Below are 22,196 nucleotides of genomic sequence, written 5' to 3'. Positions count from 1 at the left end.
AAAAGTGGCAAGATCTCCACATTTGTCATGTGAGCTTCATCCAGAGAGTCTCGTCCTGCGCATTTGTAATTGAAATACTTGAAAGGTTGTGGGTTTCTTGCCATGTACAGGAGCGGTTGAAAAAAGGAGTCCCTTCTATGAACCAAGAGCTTCCCGACTATCAGTACAGTAAGTGGGCAGGACGGAACTGAAGGCCCAGAATTCACCTCTGGTAATGGCGGACGGTCCATGGGTTGGAAGAGTGGGCAAACCTCAGTCTACCTGTGACGATGTAGCTGGGGCTCACACAAGGCACCTGTGGTTTCTGTAGGGACTCTCCGGGCCTTGCTACTAGGTAAAGAAAACGGGTGTGGGGTGAGTAAAAATCTCGTGGCCATGGAGTTGTGCTGTGAAGAGGAATTTAGGCCAAGATGTCTAATCGGATAGGAATGGAAAAGAGGAGGAGAGGATACGATGAAATAAATGGGTCAGACAGAGTGCGTGTTACGGCTCGTATCTTGTGCTGAAGTGAGCCCTTTTGGCACAGCATCCTGTATGAGCCCAACTCTATGAGCCATGATTTATAACCTGAGGTTTTGGGTATAGCATGACAAGTATGCTATGCCAAAGCCATAGCATTGTTAGCATGAACCCAACTAGTAACGAGTAGAGTAGCATTTTTTAATTCAGCAAATTTCAGCCATAATTTTACTTCCATTTTTATAGAGACTCGTTCCTAATTTCTCTCTCTCTCTCTCTTTTCTGAAAGTATTTAAGCCTGTATCAGCTTCTGCAAAACTCTACCTTAACCCTCATGCTGAAGAAGAACTGAAAACTCCCAAGATTGACTGGGCCGTGGAAGTCCAGAGCATCGCCGTAGAACTCACCAAGCCTCAGGTAGGGGGGTGCGTATCACCCACCCACAGAAGGCAGGTGACAACGTCCGTAAACCGTCCTGGATGAAGGGGTGTTCTAGGAACTCTGGGCTGTTTACAATTGTTAGAAACATTTGGTGCACCTTCCTTCGTAATGCTCCAAGTTCTGTGACCCTCTGGTTAACATTCCTCTTTTTTTTTCTTTTCTTCATTTAGTACCTTAGTATGATTGATCTCTTGGAATCCATTGATTACATGGTCCGAAATGTCCCATATAGAAAATATAGACCCGAAGTATCTCTGCACGGGAATGCCAGACAGTGGTGAGCTGGGGATATTTCTGTGTTGCTTCTGACCTGGTTGCAAGAGTCCTTCAGCGCAGCAAATGGCAGCAGCCTTTGGTGAATCCCAAAGGAGAGGGGTGGAAAAATCCTCCTAATCAAGTGGCATTTTATTTATTTATTTATTTATTTATTTTATTATATTTATATACCGCCCTTTCCCTGAGGACTCAGGGCGGTTTACAGGAAATTAAAAACCAACAATACAAAAGTTAAAACCCATTTAAAAAAGATTAAACTTAACCTTGTGCAATTAAAACCCCGATTAAAATAATTTTCTCCTCAGCCTGGGCCCGAGAGCTCGAAGAGCCAGGTCTTCAGGCCCCGGCGGAATGACCGGAGGTCGGGGGCAGTCCTCAGCTCCACTGGCAGCTGGTTCCAGAGGGCAGGCGCCCCCACTGAGAAGGCCCTATCCCTGGGTGTCACCCGCCGGCAATCTCTTACTGGCGGGACCCTGAGCAGACCCTCCCTGTGGGAGCGCACTGGACGAAGGGCATTTGTTGCCGGCAGCAGGTGTTCCCTCAAATTTTGCAAAGTATTTTAAAATATTGAAGGAAGAATTGTTTTGTCTGCTTCAGCCACAGAAGGGAATATTTTGCAGAGGAACAATTGAGAGTGTAAACTCCTTCAGTTGAGGAAAGGCTAGGCTTAGAAATTCTTGCCTGCAAATATCCTGCCAGGCCCAGGCCTTGGTTCCTCTTGGTTCAGATTGTTTCTTGTTTATTTCCCCGGGCGAAATAATGGGATTATTTCTTACAGGTGGACGTATGCAGGAAATTGTATTCTTGACCTTCACATCAAGCGATACACACAGATGTGGTCGTGGGATAATATAAAGAGTCACAGGCAACTTCTGAAAAGTTACAAAAGCATTTACAAAATTAAACTGACACAAACCAAACTGTCAGAGGACAGTCAGAAACAGCTCCAGGTAATTGACCCAAGGCTGGGAGGGCCGGCACCTGCAGACCAGAGCCGTAGCTGGAGGAGGGTGGGAGGAAGGTCAGGGAAGCCGCCCTGGACCCCCATTTCTGCATTTGCTCCGCAGGACTTAGAGAAGGCGCTCGATGTTTTCAACATTGTTTTAGCACGGCAACAAGCACAGACTGAGGTAGGTTCCCCCCCCCCATGTTCCTTTTGTGAGGATTTTAAAATAGCCAAAGGTTCCACAATTCTAAATACGAAGTGAGCGTTACGTATCTGCTTTAGAAATGTCTGCGCTGACCATCAATAGGAATACTTCCAGGGCGGGTTAGATTGTCAGCAAAACATTAGAAGCGTTTCTAAAAACAGCACATCGAGAAGCTACTTACAATTTACTAACATAACTTTGTGCCCTTTGCAAACGATTTAGTTCGAATAAATCTTGCCATGTTATTTCTTGAGTCGTGATCATAAACTAGCTATTAGCATACATACCCGACATGTGCAAAATGGCAGATTTTGGTTATTTTTTAATACACTTTTAGTATTTGGGGGGTGTTTAGTTTGTGTAAAGAATACATTTCTTCCTGTCTGCTGAAGCTGAGGCTGGTGAAAGTGCAGAATCTCTAATCCTATGCCTGCGTCTAAATTCTCTGATTTATAGGTTGTGAGGTCAGGACAAAAACTCTCCAAGAAATCTGCAGATGGGGAGAAGAAAAGTGGCTGGTTTTCTGGCTTTTGGGGCAGGAAGGAATCCAAGAAGAAAGACGATGAAGAAGACAAGTCAGTCCCTGAAAGTAAGTCTGAGTGTCCAGCAGCCCGGAGACTCCCCAGCGGCTGGCGGCAAAGGGGCGAGCATTAAACCAGGATGCCGGTCCTGGAGTGAAGCTACCAGGGGCCAGCTCGGGTGCCAGCCCTCCCTCCAGGCTAACACCTTCCACCCTTTCTGCAGCTATCGATGACCTCATGACCCCTGAAGAGAAGGCAAAGCTGTTCACCGCCATCGGATACAGCGACAGTTCCCGCAACCTGACTTTACCCAGAAAGGTAATGGCGCCTTTTGATTAAAACTGGAGCATCGCAGAAGACGATGAGTGTCTCCGTTTCTTGTGGGTGAAACTTACACAGGTGGGCTGCAAGTCACGTTTTCCACATTTCCTGCGGTTGGGAAGAGGAGGGGACCCCCCCGGGTATTGTGTCTGCCTGGCGTTTATGATAAAAACACCCCACTCATCGGTATGACTAATGCTCTCCGGTGCTTTTGTCTCCTCTTTAGTACGTGGCCCACGTGGCGTCCCTGAAACTCTTAAGCACTTCCTTTACTATTAAAGAGGACAGGAATGTCCCGGACACTCTTAAAATTCAGATCATTGATTTAAGCACTACAATCTCGCAGAGGCCGGGCGCACAAGCACTGAAGTAAGTGTCAGTTCCAATGTCCTTGTGTGCATTGTGTGAATCTGTGCTGCTTGGTTTATTGAAAGGGTGATTTCTTTGGCATCACTGAAGGCAGAGACCCCTGCAACAGCTTGGCAGATTCTCCCCGTGGGCACTTCTTAGTTTAAAGTCTGACTCCTTTTCCTATTCCTGCATCAGTTGGGCTGTCGGCCTTTTCATTTGTTTTTCATTAATTGTACAGACATTTTCTCCTCCTTACGACAGAGCCCCAAACGATGGCTTCCTTATAGTTTGGGGAGGAAAAACCCTTGCCTATTGACAATTTGCAGGATAGAGGCAAAGCTTGAACACTGGTACGTGACGGGCTTGAGGCAACGGAACGTTGTGCCTTCTCTGGTGGCCTCCATTGGGAACACTGCGTCATCCTTGCTTGAAATAAAGTTTGAGACCAACCCGGAGGACAGCATGGCTGATCAGAGCCTCTTTGTTCAGTCGCAGCCCGTTGAAATCATCTACGACGCGGTGAGTGAAATCAGCGTGAAATGCTTCTCAATTCTCAACATTTGATCTTCCTTTCCTATGTCTGTATTTGCAGTTCCTTAAGAAAAAAATAAGATACAGTTAACAACACTCTTTTTCAGAGAACAATCAACGCGCTGGTGGAATTCTTCCAAACGAACCGAGGCTTGGACCTCGAACGCTTAACCACGGCGACCTTGTCGAAACTGGAAGAAATTAAAGAGAAGACAGCCACAGGTCAGGTTTAGAAACATCAGGTCAACTCCAGATGATTAAATAGCCATTTTTGACCCTGTGGCCAAACCTACAGGCTCAGAGGGGTTTCCCATGGCTCCTGGGGGGTAGGGATGTATTTTAAGCAGAATTCTGTTCCAGTTGGGGAAGCTGCCCGTCCTAGCTCCGTTCTGTTTTCTGTTTTAGGGCTGATGCATATCATTGAAACGCGAAAAGTCCTTGACCTCAGGATTAACCTGAAGCCTTCCTATCTTCTGATCCCACAAACCGGCTTCCACCATGAAAAGTCAAACTTACTTATTTTGGACCTAGGTACTTTCCAGGTATGTCTTGATGACCTTTCTTGAAGACTGAAGACAGATATTAATAAATTAAAGCTTGGCAGAAGAGAAGAATGTGGTCCTCTCAGGCGTAATGTAGTCCCATCGAGTGCTGATGAATACAGCAATGGGCTAGGTGTCTTTGCAGATACATTTGTGAAAACTATGTGACATTTGCATTTTAAGCAGCAGAGAAACTTATCATTCAACAGCTGAAGAGCATCAGCCAAAGTCACCATCAGACTTCAAGCAGTTCCCTGGAAGAGATCATGGATAAAGCGTATGACAAATTTGATGTAGAAATCAAGAACGTACAACTCTTGTTTGGCAGATCAGGTAGGATGCCTCTAACCCCAAAACATTTTGTCTACATATGAAATGGAAAGCAACTGGCACAAATAGTACAGTATTAATTATATAGTTTTATTTGAAATTTGAATTTATTTACTTTTCTGGAGTTTGGCAGGTGTGCATTTTCATTTTTTGTGGTATCGCTAGAACTTACTAGACATCAATGTTATTTATTATCATGCTAGAATTACCAAAATATTAGCAACTCTTTAATTGTATTTTAGGGGAAGATTGGAAAAAGGCCCGGTCTGAGCCCGCATCGTTGCTGCACATACTGCGTCCCATGGATATGTGTGTCCAAGTTGCCAAATCAATGGTGGAGAAGGATGTCAGAATGGCAAAGTAACGTAGCAATTTTTAAAAGCTGTAAATACGGTTCAGTGGGATCCTGTTGCCTAAAGGTGTGGGGCAGGGCGCAGTTTTGTGGCTAGGCAGTTGGCCTTTTATTCAATGGGTTTGTTGCTGCTGTAGGCCTCCTAAAATGTTATTAGAGTGAGAGTGGGAATTCATGGCCTGTTTTTCATTTTGAGTTATTTTTAATCGTACTCTTTGGCACACCAAAGCAACTGATCGATGCCACGAAACTCTTGCGAATTAAATTTACTTATCCAAAGCTTCTCAGGACAAAGTAGCCGGCCAGTCTCCCTGGAGATGTTCTGATAGTCTTTTAAAAAGCTTTCCAAATATACCTTAGCATTTCTTGGATGTTTCTCAGAAACATTACTTTAGGCCCAGTTGAAAGAAAGCTGTCAGCTGACGGTTCATTTCATATCCTTGTAGCCAGAGATCAGTGTGTGTGTTTGTAAAAACAAGACATCCGTTACATTTCCTCTGATGGTGCCTTGTGTGTAGTGCATGCCAATTTCACATCCCTGCTGGGTTTTGCTCTGTGTGTAGGACTGTGTGTGCTTTCCCTTCTAGATCAAGAGTGTAGCAGAGTTATTGGCAACCTAGTTTTGTTTCTTCTATATTTTTATATCCTCAGGTTTAAGGTGTCTGGAGAGCTTCCTTTGGTTCACCTGAGAATTTCTGATCAGAAGATCCAAGGGGTGTTTGAGCTTATTGACAGCATTCCCCTCCCACAGAAATCTGAACTTTCAGTTTCAAGTCCCAAGGTATCAAACTCATTGTACATTTGGGGAAAGTACAGTCAGTAATTAGCATAATTATTGGCATTTCCGAGACACAGAAAGGTCAAAAGTGTATTAAATACCAGTGAAGCAGTCATGCCAACTTGGCATGGCTGTGGGAACATTCCAACCTGAAGTGTCGTACGGAGAATAACATGAAAATAACATGAGTCCGGTGGTTTCTTACTACCTTGCATTCTTTTGCAGGCTCCTGCCATTCCTGTGGTTTCTGACAAAAGGAAAGACTTCCTTGGCACCACCTTATTTCTGGAAGAATTAGAATCAGGTAAAAAAAAGAGGACATCCAAAATTATGACAAATCCAAGGCAATTGCTGTCTTTAGCTATTTTAGAAGGCATACTTGTGGCTTAGACAACTTTGTGCTAAAATCTTTAGGACATTTAAAAAAAAAAGTTATGGTAAATGGAAATCCCCCCTGCAAATGACTATACTAGCCCAATTTTATTTAACCATTAATTAGTCTACTCCAAAGTGAATATTTTGATACCCACAGAGTGTCCTAATAGCGCTTTCTTTCTTCCTTAGATTCTGAGGATGAATATTTTGATCCCGATGAGTATCCCCAACAACGAGAGAAAGTGGTTTCCCCCCAAAAAAAGAAGCTAAAGAATGAGACCACAACTGTTCAGGAAGAGCTGACAGACCTGCAATTAAAATTTGAAATTAAGGAGGCAAGTGTGGGTTTGTTTATTTATTTATTTATTTAATGGGACTTATATGCTGCCCTATCTCCCGAAGGACTCAGGGCGGCTAACAACAGTAAAATACAAGTAAAAATACAAATATTAAAAATTAAACTATATCTATAGCCCCAACTACAACAATAAAACCTTAAAACCATATTAAAAACCCCTTATCATCAGTCCAGGTCGGCCTGTTGGAAAAGAAATGTCTTAAGGTCACGACGAAAGGACCGGAGGTCTGGGGCCATCCGGAGCTCCAGGGGAAGCTGATTCCACGGGGCAGGTGCCCCCACAGAGAAGGCCCTCCCCCTGGGGGTCGCCAGCCGACACTGTCTGGCCGACGGCACCCTGAGGAGGCCCTCTCTGTGTGAGCGCACCGGGCGATGGGGGGTCGTTCCTGGCAGCAGACGGTCCGATTCCCACTTGTGATCATAAGTTGAGGACTGCCTGTATCTCAACATGCCCAGATTTCAAAATTTAACAAGCATGTCTTATTTAGGTGATTTTGGAACTGACCAAGCAGCTGCAGAGAGAAGAAACAATACTCGTATTTAATGTGCAGCAGCTTGGGATGCAAGCCACCGCTAGAACATACGATCTGACAGCTGTGTCTTACTTGAGAAAGATTAGCCTGAATTATTATGAAATTCAAGGTAATTTGCTTAATAAATTAAGCAGTTACAAAAGTGTACTTTTGAGCAGGGGTTGAGAAAGAAATAATGTTTTGATTTGTGTCCTTGATAGAAAAAAACTTTCTACCCAAAAAGTCTTAGTGTAAAAAACAAAACAAAGCCAAAGCTGTTATGGATTTTGTTTAAAAGTGTCAATTGTAGAAAAGGCTCAGTTTTAAAAAACACGTGGGCATTATTTAACCTGTCATTTCTTAGAAGTCATGTATTTTTGTAGGTAAACGGCAGGAAGTTCATTTGATTAGTTCATCGGATGTCTCCGGATTAGACCTTTTGAAAGTAGAATATATCAAGGTAAAGGCGTTTTTCTAAAAAAAATTACCGAATAATGCATACTGAACTGCATGAGCAAATAATTGCTTTTGTACAATATGAAAACTGGGTTTCAATTTTTAGTCACATTGATTATGTTTCCCCTCAGGCCGATAAAAATGGTCCAAAATTTCAGACAGTTTTTGACAATACCGAACAAAGAATGGAGGTAAGAAAAATTTAAGAAAACTCACCCTAACCTTATTTGTAAATAATGCTGGGTTTTCTCCTAAGAAATACTCCTTAACTCCCTGCCAAGAGAGCGGGTTGGGCAGAAAAAACCAAGCAGGTTTTTGAGCAGGGCCTGGCTTTTGATCGAGTCTTGTTTGTCTTGCTGCTCTTGACCCTGTCCAGGAAGGTGTCCCTTCTCTCTGGACCTCCTGCCTTTTGAAATAGCCTGCTGTGTCCTTAGCCTACCAGGTCGGATGGGGAAGGGGCCTAGGGTCCTTTTTAGCCATCGTGAGCTGTAAGGTGACATTTGAAGGACAGCCCAAGAATAAAGAAGCCAGTCTGCTTCAAAGCGGGATACTCTTACTCTTAAGAAAATGGTTGCTTCTCTTGGGGATGTTGGACTGAGACCCGTTTATGAAATGCTCAGGAAGGCCGGCCTGCAGGGGTGCCCTCTTTCCCCCCCCCCCGAACCAAGGACGTAATCCGCGGGCGTGAAGAAAGCGATTCTGCTGGACTGGTGGGTGAATGGGGAGATCTTGCTATTGAAGAGGTGCCTTTGCCCCCCACTCTCCCCCAAACCCCGTAGGTGGCCTTCTCCTCTCTCCAAGTGGTGCTGCACACCCAGGCTCTACTCTCGGCCCTGGGATACCTCGTGGCTGTGGTCCCGGCAAGGGAGAAGCAGCCGCCAGCCCTGCAGAGACAGGAAGAGGCACGGAGGAGAGAGTCTGCTGGGAAGGAAGGTAGCGGGCAGTCATATTTGGATGCCATTTTCTCCCCATTCAGGATAGGTCAACCTCTTGTTGATTTGTTAAAAAATCTCTCTTTACAGTGGCAAAACCGAGCAAAGACAAGGATGTGTTTAACTTCAAATTCTTTGCCAAGATGGAGGCCTTCTGTTTGAACGTTTGCGATGAGAAGAACAATATTGCTGAAATAAAAATCCAAGGTAATGAGAAAATGCTTGTTTTATTCAATTCTTCCAAGCTCTCAAGCTTGAATGATTGAAATATATTCCAGCCACTGGAGGACCTTGACTTCATTCGTTTCTGATTTCTTAATTCTCACCTTGTATAGCAGAATGCCAGTTAAATAGATGCATTTCTGTCGGTTTGAAATGAAGGGGGGGGGGACACAGTTGGATGTAGATTTTGGCACTTTGAGTGGTCTACAAAGACAGGGTAGGTTGAGATTGGTTCCTCGGCTTTTGCCCCAATGTGTTCAGTAGCGCAGATCTTAGAAATATTTCTAAAGCAGCTTCAAAATCTGCTTTTGGAATTTGAATAATAGAGTGAAGCTTTGTCTATTTAGTTAGGGCTCTGCGATTTCATTTGTATGGTTCTTAGCAATCATACTTTAAAATAATTAACAATTTTTTCCCTTTCAGGCCTCGACTCCTTCCTTTTTCTGCAGTCCAGTCAAACTATTCTCTTTGCCCGGCTGAAAGATGTAGTTGTTATTGATGTTGACTCGAGGACAATTCATAAAAAGGTACATTTTCTAATTTGATGGCAACTTTTAGCTGCCAGAATGGCTCTCCTGTATTCTCTGCCAAGAGAAGCTGCACGTGTGCATCCAGGAAGTCTCTTCTCCGAGGGCTTTGAAAGAAACTGCCTTTGCAAACGCATTTGTGAGTCGATGTGTGTATTCTCATGAACTTTCGGGCTGCGGTCTCGAGAACCAGCGAGTGCTCCATTCACTTGCATTTTCTTTTGGATGCCCATCTAGAAAGTACCCGTCCAGCAGATGATACTTTTGCTTCTCTGCTTTTTAGGCGGTTTCCATCGTCGGTGATGAAGTCTTCAGTTTCAACCTGGCCTTATATCCAGATGCAACTGAGGGAGAAGCTTACACAGATATGTCCAAAGTGGATGGCACCGTGGCTCTGAAAGTGGGCTGTATTCAGATCATATATCTACACAAATTCCTCATGTCACTTCTGGTAAGACTGGCAACTGGGAGTTCTGTTTTTCACGTGGCATGGAAGGAAGTCTTTGTATTGGTATGCAAAAAGCAGAGTCTCTCTCTCTGTCTCTGTCTCTGTGTTTCATACGAAGTTCAAAAACGTGTCATGTAAATATCAGTGTTAAGTAACAGTCTGCTGCTTACTTCCCCCCCCCCTCCATTCCTGACCTGTGAAACTCTTGTTTTGTCACAGAATTTCCTCAGCAACTTCCAAATGGCCACCGAGGCCTTGAGTGCTGCTACGGTGCAGGCCGCCGAGAAGGCCGCCACCAGCATGAGAGACTTCGCTCAGAGGAGTTTTCGCCTCTCCATGGACATCAACCTGAAGGCCCCCGTCATTGTCATCCCGCAGTCTTCCCTCTCTTGCAATGCTGTGGTCTTCGATCTGGGGCTGATTAAAATACAAAACCAGTTCAGCCTGGTGCCGGCAGAGGGTTGCTCGCTGCCTCCCATCATGGATAAAATGGAGGTACACCTAACCCAGCTGAAGCTGTCCAGGTACGTCCGGTTCCTTTTTACGTGCGAAGCCCAGCATTATTTCAGGAGGGTTTGGTCATATTGACCCACAATGATCGTGTGTGACTTCCTCTAGGGCGGTCTTGCAGCGAGGGGGTTCGCAGCCTGACGTTCAAATTCTGCACCCGATTAATCTGAACCTTTTGGTCACCCGCAACCTGGCCGGGATGTGGTATCACAAAGTACCCTTGGTGGAAGTCCGAGGTTACCTTGACACCATCAGCGTAAGTTAATCTCCCTTCCCTCGTGTGGCTGGTCCATTTCCGCCAGAGTCCCCGTTGAGGAGAAGGAATGGGTTAGTCTGAAGAAACGTAACCTGCCCTTGAAATGCCCCTGTTTTTAGATTATCCTGAGTCAGGAGGATTTAAACATTCTGCTTAAAGTTATGACTGAAAACCTGGCTGAAGCAGACAAAACCGACTCTGGGGCAGAAGCAGCAGTGTCGACGGAAGGTAGGAAATCTTCGTCTCTTCCCAGGTTTTGTAGCCGGAGCGTTTTTCCTGCAGGGAGCTTGGCCTGGCTGCGACTCGGAGGGAGCCACTCTGCCCTGCTTTGCTGTGGACAGACGGAGGAATGGCGGCCGATGGAAAGGCATTCTGCGCTGGAGGGGCTCATGGCCTGATCCAGGCTCACAGCTCCTAAAGTGCAACAGGATGTAAGCAGGCCTTCTTTAAGTGAAAGTCTCTTGTTCTGGAATTAGCAGGTAAGATAAAAGAAACGGTGCCGTCAACTGGAACCCCGAAATCCAGCATCTCGGAAGAAGCCCTGAAGGAAGATAGAACCAGCCTGCTGCTGAACTTTGAAATCCACCAGGTAGGGCAGCTTATGAATCTCTACCTCGATTCAGCTGCATTTATTCATTTATTTATTTCAAATAATGCTTATTTGCTTGGCAGTGGAACATTCGGCCTGCAGAAGCCAATGAGGCCTAGTTCAGACACCAGGGATCCAGGGTGTCCCGTTTCCGGAATCAGTGCTGGCAAGAACAGCCTTATTTGTTCTCTTTCCTCCGGCTCCTTTCTGGCTTCACCCAGACCAGAAGAGCCGGTTATTGTTATTGGTCCCGTCGGCTGATTCTCAGTGGACCACCAGGATTTCTCTGGAGGGCCTCTCCTTGCCAGTCTAGCTGATGCCCACAGCTGAACTTGTCAAAGCTTGTGTTTTGCCCTCCTGCGGGCAGGAAGGCTGAAAAGGGATGGGGGAGTAGGTTAGCGCCCCCCCCTTGCCTTGGTTCATCCTGGCTGGTGGGAAACGGTGGGGGCGTCTCAGGAGTCCTGAATCAGGCCCAACTGGATGGTGCCTCCATCAGGGCGAGTCAAGGTCATAACCTGCTCTGTTAATTCCAGAATTTCTGGCATATTCGTGAATCTGACGGACGCGAGTGCTTGTTTCTTCCTACAACAACGCCCTCTCCTTGAAGATGACTTGGCAAAATGGCAAATGTAGATAGACAACTGGAATATGAATGGCTGGTGTATTTTTATGTTTCTGTGCTATCTTTAATATACTTTATTTCCCTCCTTTCAGGTTTTAGTAACATTAACGAAACAAGTGGAAAAGCAAAGCTTTCCTTTATACAGGCTCACAGCACTAAAACTTGGAAGTGAAGGTAGAATTAGAATGCACGATATGACTCTTACAGCATATCTGAAGAAAGTCCAGATGAATTGCCTTGAATTCAGTGGTAAGTCATATTTAATGAAGGATTTCACAAATGAATCTAAATCAGAGTACACACAGGATTTTATAGGACAATGTTAAGCTGCAGATCATGTTTTTCTAAATATTTCAATAAAAATAACATCAGAGTATATCTATGGATAGAATTGTCAGAGACTATTATTCTTGGTTAGTTTTGACTAAAAAGATTTTCCCAAAAGAGAAAAACTAAAATTGAGAAATGGTATAACTTAGCGAAATAATGATTGTTGGAATGTAAATTTTTAATAGTAAAACAACCCAGATTCGCCTCATCAGGCTTATGAAGCATCTGTTTATATTTTGGGTAATTTCCGAGTCTCCGAAATTCTACCGATTCTTCTTTTGAGGAACGTTGCATTGATGAAGAAATTGCCATCTTTGCTGTATTTATCAACTTTTCCTTGCTTAGGGACTCTGTGGCTTTGGCTTACAACGGTTTAAGTATGAATTGTATTCTTTCTACAGATTCCAAAGGAGATCCATTAAATATTATTAGTTCTTCAGATGAATCTGGCAAGCATCTTCTAAAGATGGAATATGTTAAGGTTAAGCACTTTTTTAAACTAAAAATTACTGTGGGGTATTTTGAGTGGATGCTTAAAGCAAAAAATGGCAGTGCATTTTATGCAGAGAATCAAAGTGAAATAATGCAAATCAATGTATGTTACAAAAAGCCAAAATGAATCTTAGTTGCTAGAAGTTTCTGCTAGAAGGCTGGTCTCTCTCTTTTGACCTGTCAGTTTTATAGAGAGGGGGGCCTCTATCTTATTCCCTCCTTCTCCCTTTTCTTTCTTGCTCTCTGGTCTTGGGAATCGAACAGTGTCCAGCTTGGCCTCTTCCGTGGCATTCCTAGGGGTGACGTGGTGTGCGGCTTACTGTACTGAGATAGCAGTTGGCAGAAATAGTTAGATGTTGAACCCAGGGCTGCCTGCAGGATATAGTAAAAAAACGAGGAGGAGGAGGGGGCGCAGGGGTGGGATTGGACCAAGAGGAGCCTTGATTGCAATGCTGGGTCCGGCCCTTGAGTTTGTCAGCCACACATCCCTGCCTGAACTTAACCTAAGTTGGCTTGAACGTGCGTGTGCCTTAGGTACTGCTTCACCATTTGCCGCAAAGTGAAGTTTTGATTCCCATTTAGGCTGATGTTGATGGTCCTCACTTTGAAACCGTTTACAACAGAACAAAGCAGTTGCTGAATGTGAGTATTAAGACCCCTTGCTTTGTTAGCTACCAAGGGTAGGGGGCCCTTGGTGTCCTTTTGAGAACAAATATTACTTTCACTGAAAGATTCTAGATTCTAATTGGATTTTTAAGCAAAATAACTTCCATTTATCCTGCGTAGGCCGAGGGGCCTTTTTAAATGATAGAAATGAGAGAAATCTGCTTTCAGATGAGATGGCAGGGACATCCCCCCCCCCAATTTATTTCCTTTCGTTTTTTCAGGTATCCTTTTCTTCATTGGACTTACTTTTGCACACCGAAGCCTTGCTTTCAATCATGAATTTTTTCACATCTGCCTCGAACGTTCTCACGCCAGTTGAGAAGGGGGCTGAGGGGGAGCAACCATCAGAAGACCCCAAAACAGCTGTTGCAAAATCAGGTATCGGAGGGTGTCTCTCTCCCTCTCTCCCTCTCCCTCTCCTATTTAATACCGATGAACCCAGGCAATCCCTTTTGACCACGATGAGCCAATTAAATCCATTAATTTAAGAAGTAGTTTGAATTTCCAAGTTTCTTTGCGTGGCTTTGAAGCAGCAGGAGTGGGGGCCAGAAGGGAAGAAAAAACTGGAGTGATGCAACTGAGGAGCAGCCACAAAGCGCCAAGACCAGGAAGGAGGGAGGGGAGGAGAGGGGGGACAGCCGGGGAGGAAGGCCCACCAGGCCGGCCAATCTCTCCTGCTTCTTCTCAGCTGCTGCCAGCCCTGCCGCCAGCCCTGCAGATGTGTTTGACTTGAAGCTCATGGCCAAACTGAATGCCTTCAACATTTTGCTCTGTGACCATACAGCTAATATTGCAGATATCCGAATTCAAGGTAAGCGCATTTGAAATAATGCACAGGATTTTTTTTTAAAAAAAATCCCCTCCTTCCCAGTTACTTCATCCTGCTGTTGCTGTAGGATGGAATTCTTCTCGTTCAATCCTCGGGTCAAATATGTTTCCTGCAGCAGCAAGAGAGGAAAGCCAGTAATGGATTAAGTGTAACTCCCCTAAGAAAAATTCCAGTGTCTGAACTTCAGTCAAAAATTGAAGACACCCCCATTTATTTTGTCCTCCTTTCTCCTTAGGCATGGAGGCCTGTGTGTTTACAACAACGAAGCACACTGAAATTTTTGCCCGGCTTCGGGATTTCATAATAACCAATGTTGATCCGGAAACGGTTCATAAAAAGGTGAGGATGGAATTGGGACTGTGGACATGAGCCTCATGAACCAGTCTGGAAGAGTTAGGAACAGGAGAGATGGTCAGAGGAAAAATAGCGCATCTGAGAGTAGAATTACACACTTTGGCCTGTTCACACTTTGCCTTTTCCCCTTGAGATGGAGAAACCAAATTTTTTGGGGGGGGAAACCTGGTGAAGCTGGAAACTTCTGAGGGGCAGAGGCTGAAATTAATAGATGTGCCTGTTTTAGGTCATGGTCCTACACCCTCTTGCTAAGGGGCAGGGTAGACCAGACCGTGACAGATGATATCAAAGAGAGATAATCATGGTAAATATGACCTTTGCAGACAGTCTCGATAGTGGGAGATGAAGTCTTCCGGTTCACAATGTCCCTTTATTCCGATGCCACCGAAGGAGACGCTTATATGGACATGTCCAAGGTTGATGGCAAAATGTCTCTGAAAGTAGGCTGCGTTCAGATCGTCTATGTGCATAAATTCTTCATGACACTTCTGGTAAGAGAGCTTCTTCTTTCTGTAAACTTAACCCGTCTTCCTCAACCTTGACAGCTTTTAAGATGTGTGGACTTCAATTCCAAAGCTTCAATTCATCTCCCAGATTTGGAAGGTAAAGTGAATTCTGGGAGTTGACGTCCACACGTCTTAAAGTTGCCAAACTTGAGAAATACTGGCTTACATTATAGTTTTCAAATGTGTAGGCTCGAAATCCTAGTCTTACCACAAACGACAGAAAAGAATAAAATTGTCCTGGCGCTGCTGCTTAATTAGGCCTGTAATTCTGTCCTTGCTTAGCACTTTCTCAACCACTTCCAAACGGCCAAGGAGGCGCTGAGCGCTGCCACGGTTCAAGCTGCAGAGAAGGCGGCCTCCAGCATGAAGGACTTTGCTCAGAAGAGCTTTCGCCTCTCCATGGACATCAACCTGAAAGCTCCAGTCATCCTGATCCCCCAGTCGTCCGTGTCCAACAATGTATTGATAGCCGATCTTGGCTTAATCAGAGTTTGGAATGAATTCACCCTGGTCTCTGAGGAGGAGACGACGACTCCCCCTGTGATTGACAAGATGGATGTCCAACTCACCCAGTTAAAGATCTCCAGGTATACCTGTCGCGAACCTCTATCGCCCTGAGGTCAACAGAGAGATGGCTGCCTCTTGCGGCTTTTCCTTGCCTGTTGCTGTGGGCTTTCTCCTGGCAGTGGGAACACACTTCTGCAGCAGAGAAGCCCTTCCCTGAAGGCTTGGCGAGAGACCCTGCCTGGCTCTGGGAGGTCATCCGACTCCCTTCACCTGTGTCTATGAATGCAAGCATAACCCAGAGCAGGTTACAGTTCTAAGCAAACCCTCTTGCTTTTCTTTCCCCACCAGACACAGGGAGGACTTCTGAAGGGCTCAGTCAGGATAGGCCCCCGTATTGAGCTAAGCTGTGTTGGGGCAGGGGAGCCTGTTTAACTGGTGGCCATCACAGCTTGAATCCAAATCCGGCAATGGGAATTGGGCATCTGTTGAAAATGTCTAACAAACCAAAAGAGACTCCCCCAGTGAACCTCCTTGGAAAGGCCCCTGTGGTGGAGTTTGCCTTAGAGCAGGGGTTGTCCAAACCTTGGCAACCTTTAAGACTTGTGGCCTTCAACTCCCAGAATTCCCCAACCAGCATCCCCAGTAAGTGAACTTTAGGCCTTGAAGGGCTATTCCCAGTCACATCATGCACTGCCGGCAGGAAGGGCTGGTTTACTCAAAGGGCCACCTTGTGATTCTCCATCTGTTCCCCTTTAATTTGTAGGACCGTGGTGGGCAGCGGCCCTCAGCCGGACATTGAGATTTTGCAGCCGGTCAATCTACAGCTGTCAGTTCAGAGGAATTTAGCCTCAGATTGGTATCTGCAGATTCCGGGGGTTGCCATCCAAGGAGACTTAAAAGCCATGTTGGTAAGGTCACAGACAGCCGGGAGAGCCGTGATCTCTGGGGAGATAAGCTGTGGATTATAATTATAACTTGGGTTATGATGGAGGTTACACTGATTTTGCCCTTGAAGGGGCTTTGATTTTCCAGTTAGTCTTATCTACACTTACAAGTTGAGGCTGTTTTACACAAGATTTTTTTCCCTTCTGTGGAAGCATTTCTGCCTGTTTTGAACACATGCAGTATATAAAGCATGAGCAGGTGATAAAGGGAAAACCATCAATTTCTGCCTTTTTTGGTGATACTGCAATGACTTCACAGCTGTATTTGCTGCTAGATATTAGCTAATTCATGCAGACCCATCCCAGTGACATGCAGGTATTTCTTATCTATGCTGGCTGTGAAATGCTTTTTTTCCCCTGGAGTCTGCAATCTGGCATTCTGAGTTTTAATAAAATGTTGTGGGAAGATCTGGTGCCAGTTTGAGATTGATCAATCGGGTTGAAAATAATCCCAAGATGGGTAGTGTTGCCGGAGGAAAGCCGTTTAATAATAGATTCTTCTCTTTGCAGATCTCACTCAGTCAGGATGACTTGATTTTGCTCATGAGCATTTTGCTAGAGAATCTCAGTGAAGCTGCCGCAGACCCCAAAGTTACGCACTCAACCTTGCTAGACGCTCAGAAATTTAAAAAGCACAAAGCTGTGGCTGTCTCTGGCCTTGATGAAGGTACATCTTTCCCCAAAGTTGAGCATTTAATTCAGATAGTTGCAAAACCCATCGTTTGACTGTTACCAACATCAGGACAAAATGGAAGAAAACAACATTGGGGTATTAGCTAGAAACCTGGAGACTTTGGACCTGAAAGTGGCTGGGTGACTTTGGACCAGTCACTCTGTCTCAGCCAGACCACCTCACAGGGATGTTGTTATGAATAAGAGAGGATAACGTTAGATATGTACACCACCTTGAATTCAGAAAAGAATAAAGGTGGGATAAAAAGAAACGGCATACGATTTTATGCTGGTCTTTGGATGCGAGATAAGATCAAAGAGGGTTGGCATTGAATTGAAGGTAATGCTCTCATAAGTATTAAACGAGCATCAGTCCTCGGACAAGCAGGAGTCATGACTGCTGTTAAACAACTTCCTCGTTTCTCAATCATCCAGGAACCCCTGAGGTTTTTGCAAAGGAAGGACTTGGAGAAGCCCAGCTGAAGAAGAGTGTGGCCGTGATGTTTCATTTTAACTTTGAATCTCTCTCCATTGTTCTCTATAATGCTGACAAGAACCAGGTTGGTGACAGTATTCTTGAAAGCCAGTTTTCCTGGAACCCCTAGGGGTGGCATTAAAAAAAATCACAGGCCAACTAGATCAGTGTGGTCCAAAAAGGGGAGAGTTTGTTCCAAAACGTGAAATTTTACCTTTGAGTTTGGTATCCATTTGTGTGTGCCTCTTCATACATGCATGCACTTGTGCACGCACGCATGCACACACACACACGCTGTTGATCAGGCCTCCAGCCTCCCTTGCTCCATTCCAATTCCTTCCACCCTCCCCCTCTCACTTCTGATATTTTGGGGGCTTTCTCCATTGACAACTTGGGCATTACAATGTCAAAGTCTTAAGACATTTTTTTTGAGAGAGATTTCTTCTATGTAAATTGAATTTGGTTATTTTAATACAAAAAGTTTTCCATCCGTGTTCTTTCTCTGTTCGGGTAGATAGCCCAAACTAAGAGAAATGTCAAGTCTCTGAGCTGTCTCTTTATCTCAGCCACGTTTATATATTGTAGAACTCTCAGCTTTCGCTTCACAATAGCCACTTACGTCTTGGAGAGCTCCGGCTGCATCTCATGAGATCATCAGGACAAATGTTTTCGGACGGCTCTATAGACGTCACGACTAAGATGGAAACGTGTACATTGGATGATCTTAGAGAAGGGATCGAGAAAGCAACGGCAAGGTCAGCTCTTTAGCAGTCATTTGGAAACGCCACGTCTCTGCCCTGCCTGCCATTGGTGCTTTGCTTAACACGCATGGCCAGCCGTTAAAAAAATCTACCTCTTGTATAGAATATGGAATTTGTTTGAAGGTCTGTTGAATCCGAGGCCTTCTCACTAGAAAGTCCAAGGATCCTAATCTCGGGGTAATTGGAGGGTGCAAAACTGGATTCATCTGTTCCAAATTCTTCCGTAAATTCAACCAACTCCCCTATGAATGCATTTCCCGTTTTGCAGAATGCTAGCCAAAAAGGACGGGGAAGCTGATAGTGTCATGATTGACGTCAACTACAAGCAAAATAAAGATGGGAGTGACATCGTAGCTGTCTTGGACCGGCTGTATTTGTGTGCCAGCATGGAGTTCTTGCTGACCGTGGCCGACTTCTTTGTTCAGTCTGTGCCTGCAGCCAAGCCAGTGGAAAGGCCGGCCCAGTTCGCAGTGAAGCTGCCTTCCCAGGGAAAGCCCAAGCCCGAGAAAGGTCAGCAGACGGAAGGAATTCTGCACATGCCCTTTGAAGTTCTTGCTCACTGGGCCGCTTGGCCCTCTTAAGGCCACTGGCTTTATTTTCGCCTTTGGCCCAGATGTGTTGCTCGCTGGTCAGAGCAGAGATACCAGAGCAGTGACTTAAGCACAGGATTGCTTTATTTTTATCAGCCGTGGCAATGATGGCGTATGGTATTACTCTGTTGTGATAACCATTTAGTAAATACATAAACTAAATTTAAACTTTTGCAGCTGCAGCTGCGCGATCAAACATGTCAGTGGAAGCACACATCTTGGATCCAGAAATTGTGTTTGTGGCCAACTTGACCAAGGCCGACGCGCCCGCCTTGGCAGCCTCGTTCCAGTGCAACCTCATGCTTTCGGGGGGCTCTGGGGCACAGCAGCTGACTGCTCAGGTTCTGGACCTCAGGGTGCTGGCCTGCCCCTTCCTCCGGGATCCAGCAAAGAAGAAGAAAGTCACCACGGTGAGCCCCTTGCTGGGATCTACCCCTTTGCAGTGGACCTTTTTTCCTGGAAATAGGAAGGGGGCGTTGACCCTAATATCTTGCTGGGGTTCTTTTAGGTGGTGCAACCGTGTTGTTTAGCTGTGGAAGCCACGATGGATACTTCTGGAGTGCAAAGAATAGATGTGAACATGGACACACTGATTGTGAAAGTTAGTACAAATTGCGTTCGCTCGCCCTGATGTTTAGGTGTATTTCTAGAAAAATCTGCGGCTGAGTTGAGATCTACAATGCGTAGAGTAGAAAATCCAGTATTCCAGGGAGGACTCCTGCAATACACACACAGCCCTTGGTGGCAGTGTAGCTTCTGCCTTCTGGTCATCCATAGTAAAAATATTAGTTTGATTTTATCAGGAATAATCTCACCATCGCTCTGAATGTATACCCCTATGTAAATATCAGCTCTTCAATGGAGGCTGATGAGCAGAATGCCCTTGACTTAATTCAGACTTTGACTGTGAAGGCGGGATCCTGTGGCTGGGGAATTGAAAGTTCTCAAGTTTGAAAAACACTGGTCTACAATTAGTTCATCTATTGAAAGTGCATCGCTCAGCTCTAGTTTCCTTTTTTTAAATTTTTAAGGTGTCACCAATAATTCTCAACACTGTAATGACTATCCTGGCTGCTATGAAGCGACAGGCCAAGGAGGAAGAATCTGGAGGGACCCTTTGTAATCCTGTAGACCTCTGGAGCATCAAATCCGTTGACGAGTGCCAGAGTTGGTTCCTAGGCGTTGACATGGCCACAGAAGCCACAGAAGCCCTGCTAGCCAGCGAGCAGAGTGAAAGAAAGGAACATTTTGAGGTGGAGGTGAAATCGGTTCAGGTCACCCTGGAATGTGGCTTGGGACATCGTACTGTCCCTTTACTGTTAGCAGAATCTGCATTTTCTGGAACCGTGAAAAATTGGTCTTCTCTCATGTCAGCCAGAGCTGATATGACACTGGAGGTACATAAACAGGGTCGATGATCCCTTTATATTTGGGCCTTGAACTTGTAATGGGTTTCCTTGATGACTCTTGAGTTTGGTTTGGTTAGTCAGGAAGAGGAAGATCTCTGTACTTCAGCTTTGTCTTCCATCCTGCATTCCAGGTGCATTATTACAACGAAACCCACGCGCTCTGGGAACCTCTGATAGAACAAGTGGATAGGGAAGGACGTCGCTGGAACTTAAAGTTGGAAGTAAACAATCATTTAATGTTCCTTTTTAGCCATTTGTTTTCTGTGTGTGATAAAATCACTTTTACACAATTCTGGGTAATTTACTTGGATTTAGGAAATACATTTAAGCATTAGGAATTTCTAAAGTAAGAATTTGCTTCCCTTTAAATTCACATTTGCCTCATCTTGTTATTTTTCTTCGTATAATATTGAACCCGTTGTCCGCATTCATGTGTCTTTATTTTATTCTGGGGAAATAAGCAAGTTCATATTTTGACCTTTATTCTAGGCATTCGTAGACCAGAGGACGAATTCCTGTCCAAACTAAAGCTGGAAAAGCAAATTGGGCCTTCCCTGTGATTCAGTTAGGCATTTATTGGACTTTCTCCTTCTTAGGTGAAGACAAACCCTAAAGAGGACAGAGGTCTGTTGCCAGGAGATGACTTTATCATTCTACCTGAACCCCAGCAGTTGATCTCTGTCTCGTCAACAGATACCATGAACATAACAATATCCAAAAGTTGCTTAACTGTCCTTAATAATCTAGCCAAGGTAAGTTTAATGAGACAGGAGAAAGAACCCTTCCCATCACACAGAGCAGATAGCATTCTCACAGGTTTCATTACTGTTCCTAAAGTAGTAAATATTGGCTTTATTGTTAGGGCTTCTCGGAAGGAACTGCTTCCACTTACGACGCCACTTTGAAAGACAGGGCCCCCTTCACTGTCAGAAATGCTCTGGGAATCTCTGTCAGAGTCCACACCTGCAGAAGCCTCCAGCTTGTGGGATTCCCCAAAAGTGACACCATTCACGAGATCGGACTTGGTCAGAGCTTAGAACTGGAATATGCAACCTCGGAGTCCCGGGACAAAGGAAGGCTTAGCATCCTACGTCGCCAAGACAGTTCTCTGTTAACTTTGAGCTTTGGTAAGGTTTTGTAGCTGTTCATTGCTATCATGGTATATTTTGTTTCTGATCCTTTTTTCTGTTTTATTTTTTTCACCTTTTAAGCACTTTTTATGTGCAGTGTATTTGTTGTCAAGTGCCGGGGAAATCAGGAGCTTCAGGCAGGTCAAATGAGTATAAAGATTTATTGCAAGCTTAAGCTCTGTACAAAAACCTGAGCTACTAATGGTCAAGAGAAATGAGCGGGAATTAAGAAGGCTTTCAAGGTGGGCTAGACTTAGAACTCCTGCAGGTGGGCAGGGACTCCTGGCTTATGACACATTTGACCCCTCCTCCCTCGGGCTCAGCCTGGTCATCTCCTACATCTGTTTTATAATTTGTGTGTGTGTGTGGGGGGGGGGTTTCCCCTTTTTCTGTTATTTTTTTAAAAAGGAATAATAAATAAATTAAAAACACGGAGCTTTGGTAAGGTGAAAGAAATATTTCTAAATGATTGAGAATGATTTTCAGACAAGAACTTTTTAAAATGCTTCCTTTGAAACTAGCATGGTTTACCACAGTTCTGTGACAATAAATATTTTGTTTTCCTTGTAAGCAGATCACCTTACGTACACTAGCTGTAAGTTCTGGAGCCTGAATTATATAGTTGAGTTGTAACTAGTTTTATTTTTTGTAAGAAAAAAAGCTGAAGGGAT

General features: G+C 44.8%; 1 protein-coding gene across 11 annotated transcripts in view; it reads left to right on the top strand.

Moving 5' to 3' along the window:
• VPS13C (vacuolar protein sorting 13 homolog C) overlaps positions 1-22,196 on the top strand; it is a 49,605-nt gene that overhangs the window by 9,109 nt on the left and 18,300 nt on the right. For 9 of the 11 annotated variants that reach the window (XR_014493517.1, XR_014493518.1, XR_014493519.1 and 6 more), the window contains exons 10-55: positions 111-168; positions 749-876; positions 1,071-1,177; positions 1,955-2,126; positions 2,244-2,306; positions 2,784-2,916; positions 3,072-3,166; positions 3,396-3,538; positions 3,847-4,039; positions 4,159-4,273; positions 4,457-4,593; positions 4,803-4,926; positions 5,166-5,283; positions 5,927-6,056; positions 6,279-6,357; positions 6,618-6,763; positions 7,275-7,428; positions 7,682-7,758; positions 7,886-7,945; positions 8,534-8,687; positions 8,777-8,893; positions 9,332-9,435; positions 9,719-9,886; positions 10,103-10,407; positions 10,502-10,649; positions 10,769-10,877; positions 11,126-11,238; positions 11,953-12,109; positions 12,592-12,671; positions 13,265-13,324; positions 13,570-13,726; positions 14,037-14,159; positions 14,413-14,516; positions 14,855-15,022; positions 15,320-15,624; positions 16,308-16,452; positions 16,999-17,155; positions 17,596-17,720; positions 18,221-18,390; positions 18,665-18,906; positions 19,164-19,396; positions 19,495-19,587; positions 20,018-20,383; positions 20,527-20,616; positions 20,992-21,147; positions 21,258-21,522. Coding sequence is in view for 8 of the 11 variants with exons in the window: in XM_083371256.1 (XP_083227382.1) it covers positions 111-168; positions 749-876; positions 1,071-1,177; positions 1,955-2,126; positions 2,244-2,306; positions 2,784-2,916; positions 3,072-3,166; positions 3,396-3,538; positions 3,847-4,039; positions 4,159-4,273; positions 4,457-4,593; positions 4,803-4,926; positions 5,166-5,283; positions 5,927-6,056; positions 6,279-6,357; positions 6,618-6,763; positions 7,275-7,428; positions 7,682-7,758; positions 7,886-7,945; positions 8,534-8,687; positions 8,777-8,893; positions 9,332-9,435; positions 9,719-9,886; positions 10,103-10,407; positions 10,502-10,649; positions 10,769-10,877; positions 11,126-11,238; positions 11,953-12,109; positions 12,592-12,671; positions 13,265-13,324; positions 13,570-13,726; positions 14,037-14,159; positions 14,413-14,516; positions 14,855-15,022; positions 15,320-15,624; positions 16,308-16,452; positions 16,999-17,155; positions 17,596-17,720; positions 18,221-18,390; positions 18,665-18,906; positions 19,164-19,396; positions 19,495-19,587; positions 20,018-20,383; positions 20,527-20,616; positions 20,992-21,147; positions 21,258-21,522 (6,646 nt within the window). In the remaining 3 variants the exon portion in view is untranslated. Of the gene's footprint in view, positions 1-110; positions 169-748; positions 877-1,070; positions 1,178-1,954; positions 2,127-2,243; positions 2,307-2,783; positions 2,917-3,071; positions 3,167-3,395; positions 3,539-3,846; positions 4,040-4,158; positions 4,274-4,456; positions 4,594-4,802; positions 4,927-5,165; positions 5,284-5,926; positions 6,057-6,278; positions 6,358-6,617; positions 6,764-7,274; positions 7,429-7,681; positions 7,759-7,885; positions 7,946-8,533; positions 8,688-8,776; positions 8,894-9,331; positions 9,436-9,718; positions 9,887-10,102; positions 10,408-10,501; positions 10,650-10,768; positions 10,878-11,125; positions 11,239-11,952; positions 12,110-12,591; positions 12,672-13,264; positions 13,325-13,569; positions 13,737-14,036; positions 14,160-14,412; positions 14,517-14,854; positions 15,023-15,319; positions 15,625-16,307; positions 16,453-16,998; positions 17,156-17,595; positions 17,721-18,220; positions 18,391-18,664; positions 18,907-19,163; positions 19,397-19,494; positions 19,588-20,017; positions 20,384-20,526; positions 20,617-20,991; positions 21,148-21,257; positions 21,523-22,196 lie in introns of all 11 variants that reach the window. The other 2 variants (XM_083371259.1, XM_083371260.1) reach the window with 2 other exon arrangements.

Source organism: Vipera ursinii, assembly GCF_947247035.1.
Source record: "Vipera ursinii genome assembly, chromosome: 11".
Classification (NCBI taxonomy): Eukaryota; Metazoa; Chordata; class Lepidosauria; order Squamata; family Viperidae; genus Vipera; species Vipera ursinii.
This window is presented reverse-complemented; position numbering and strand designations above follow the sequence as displayed.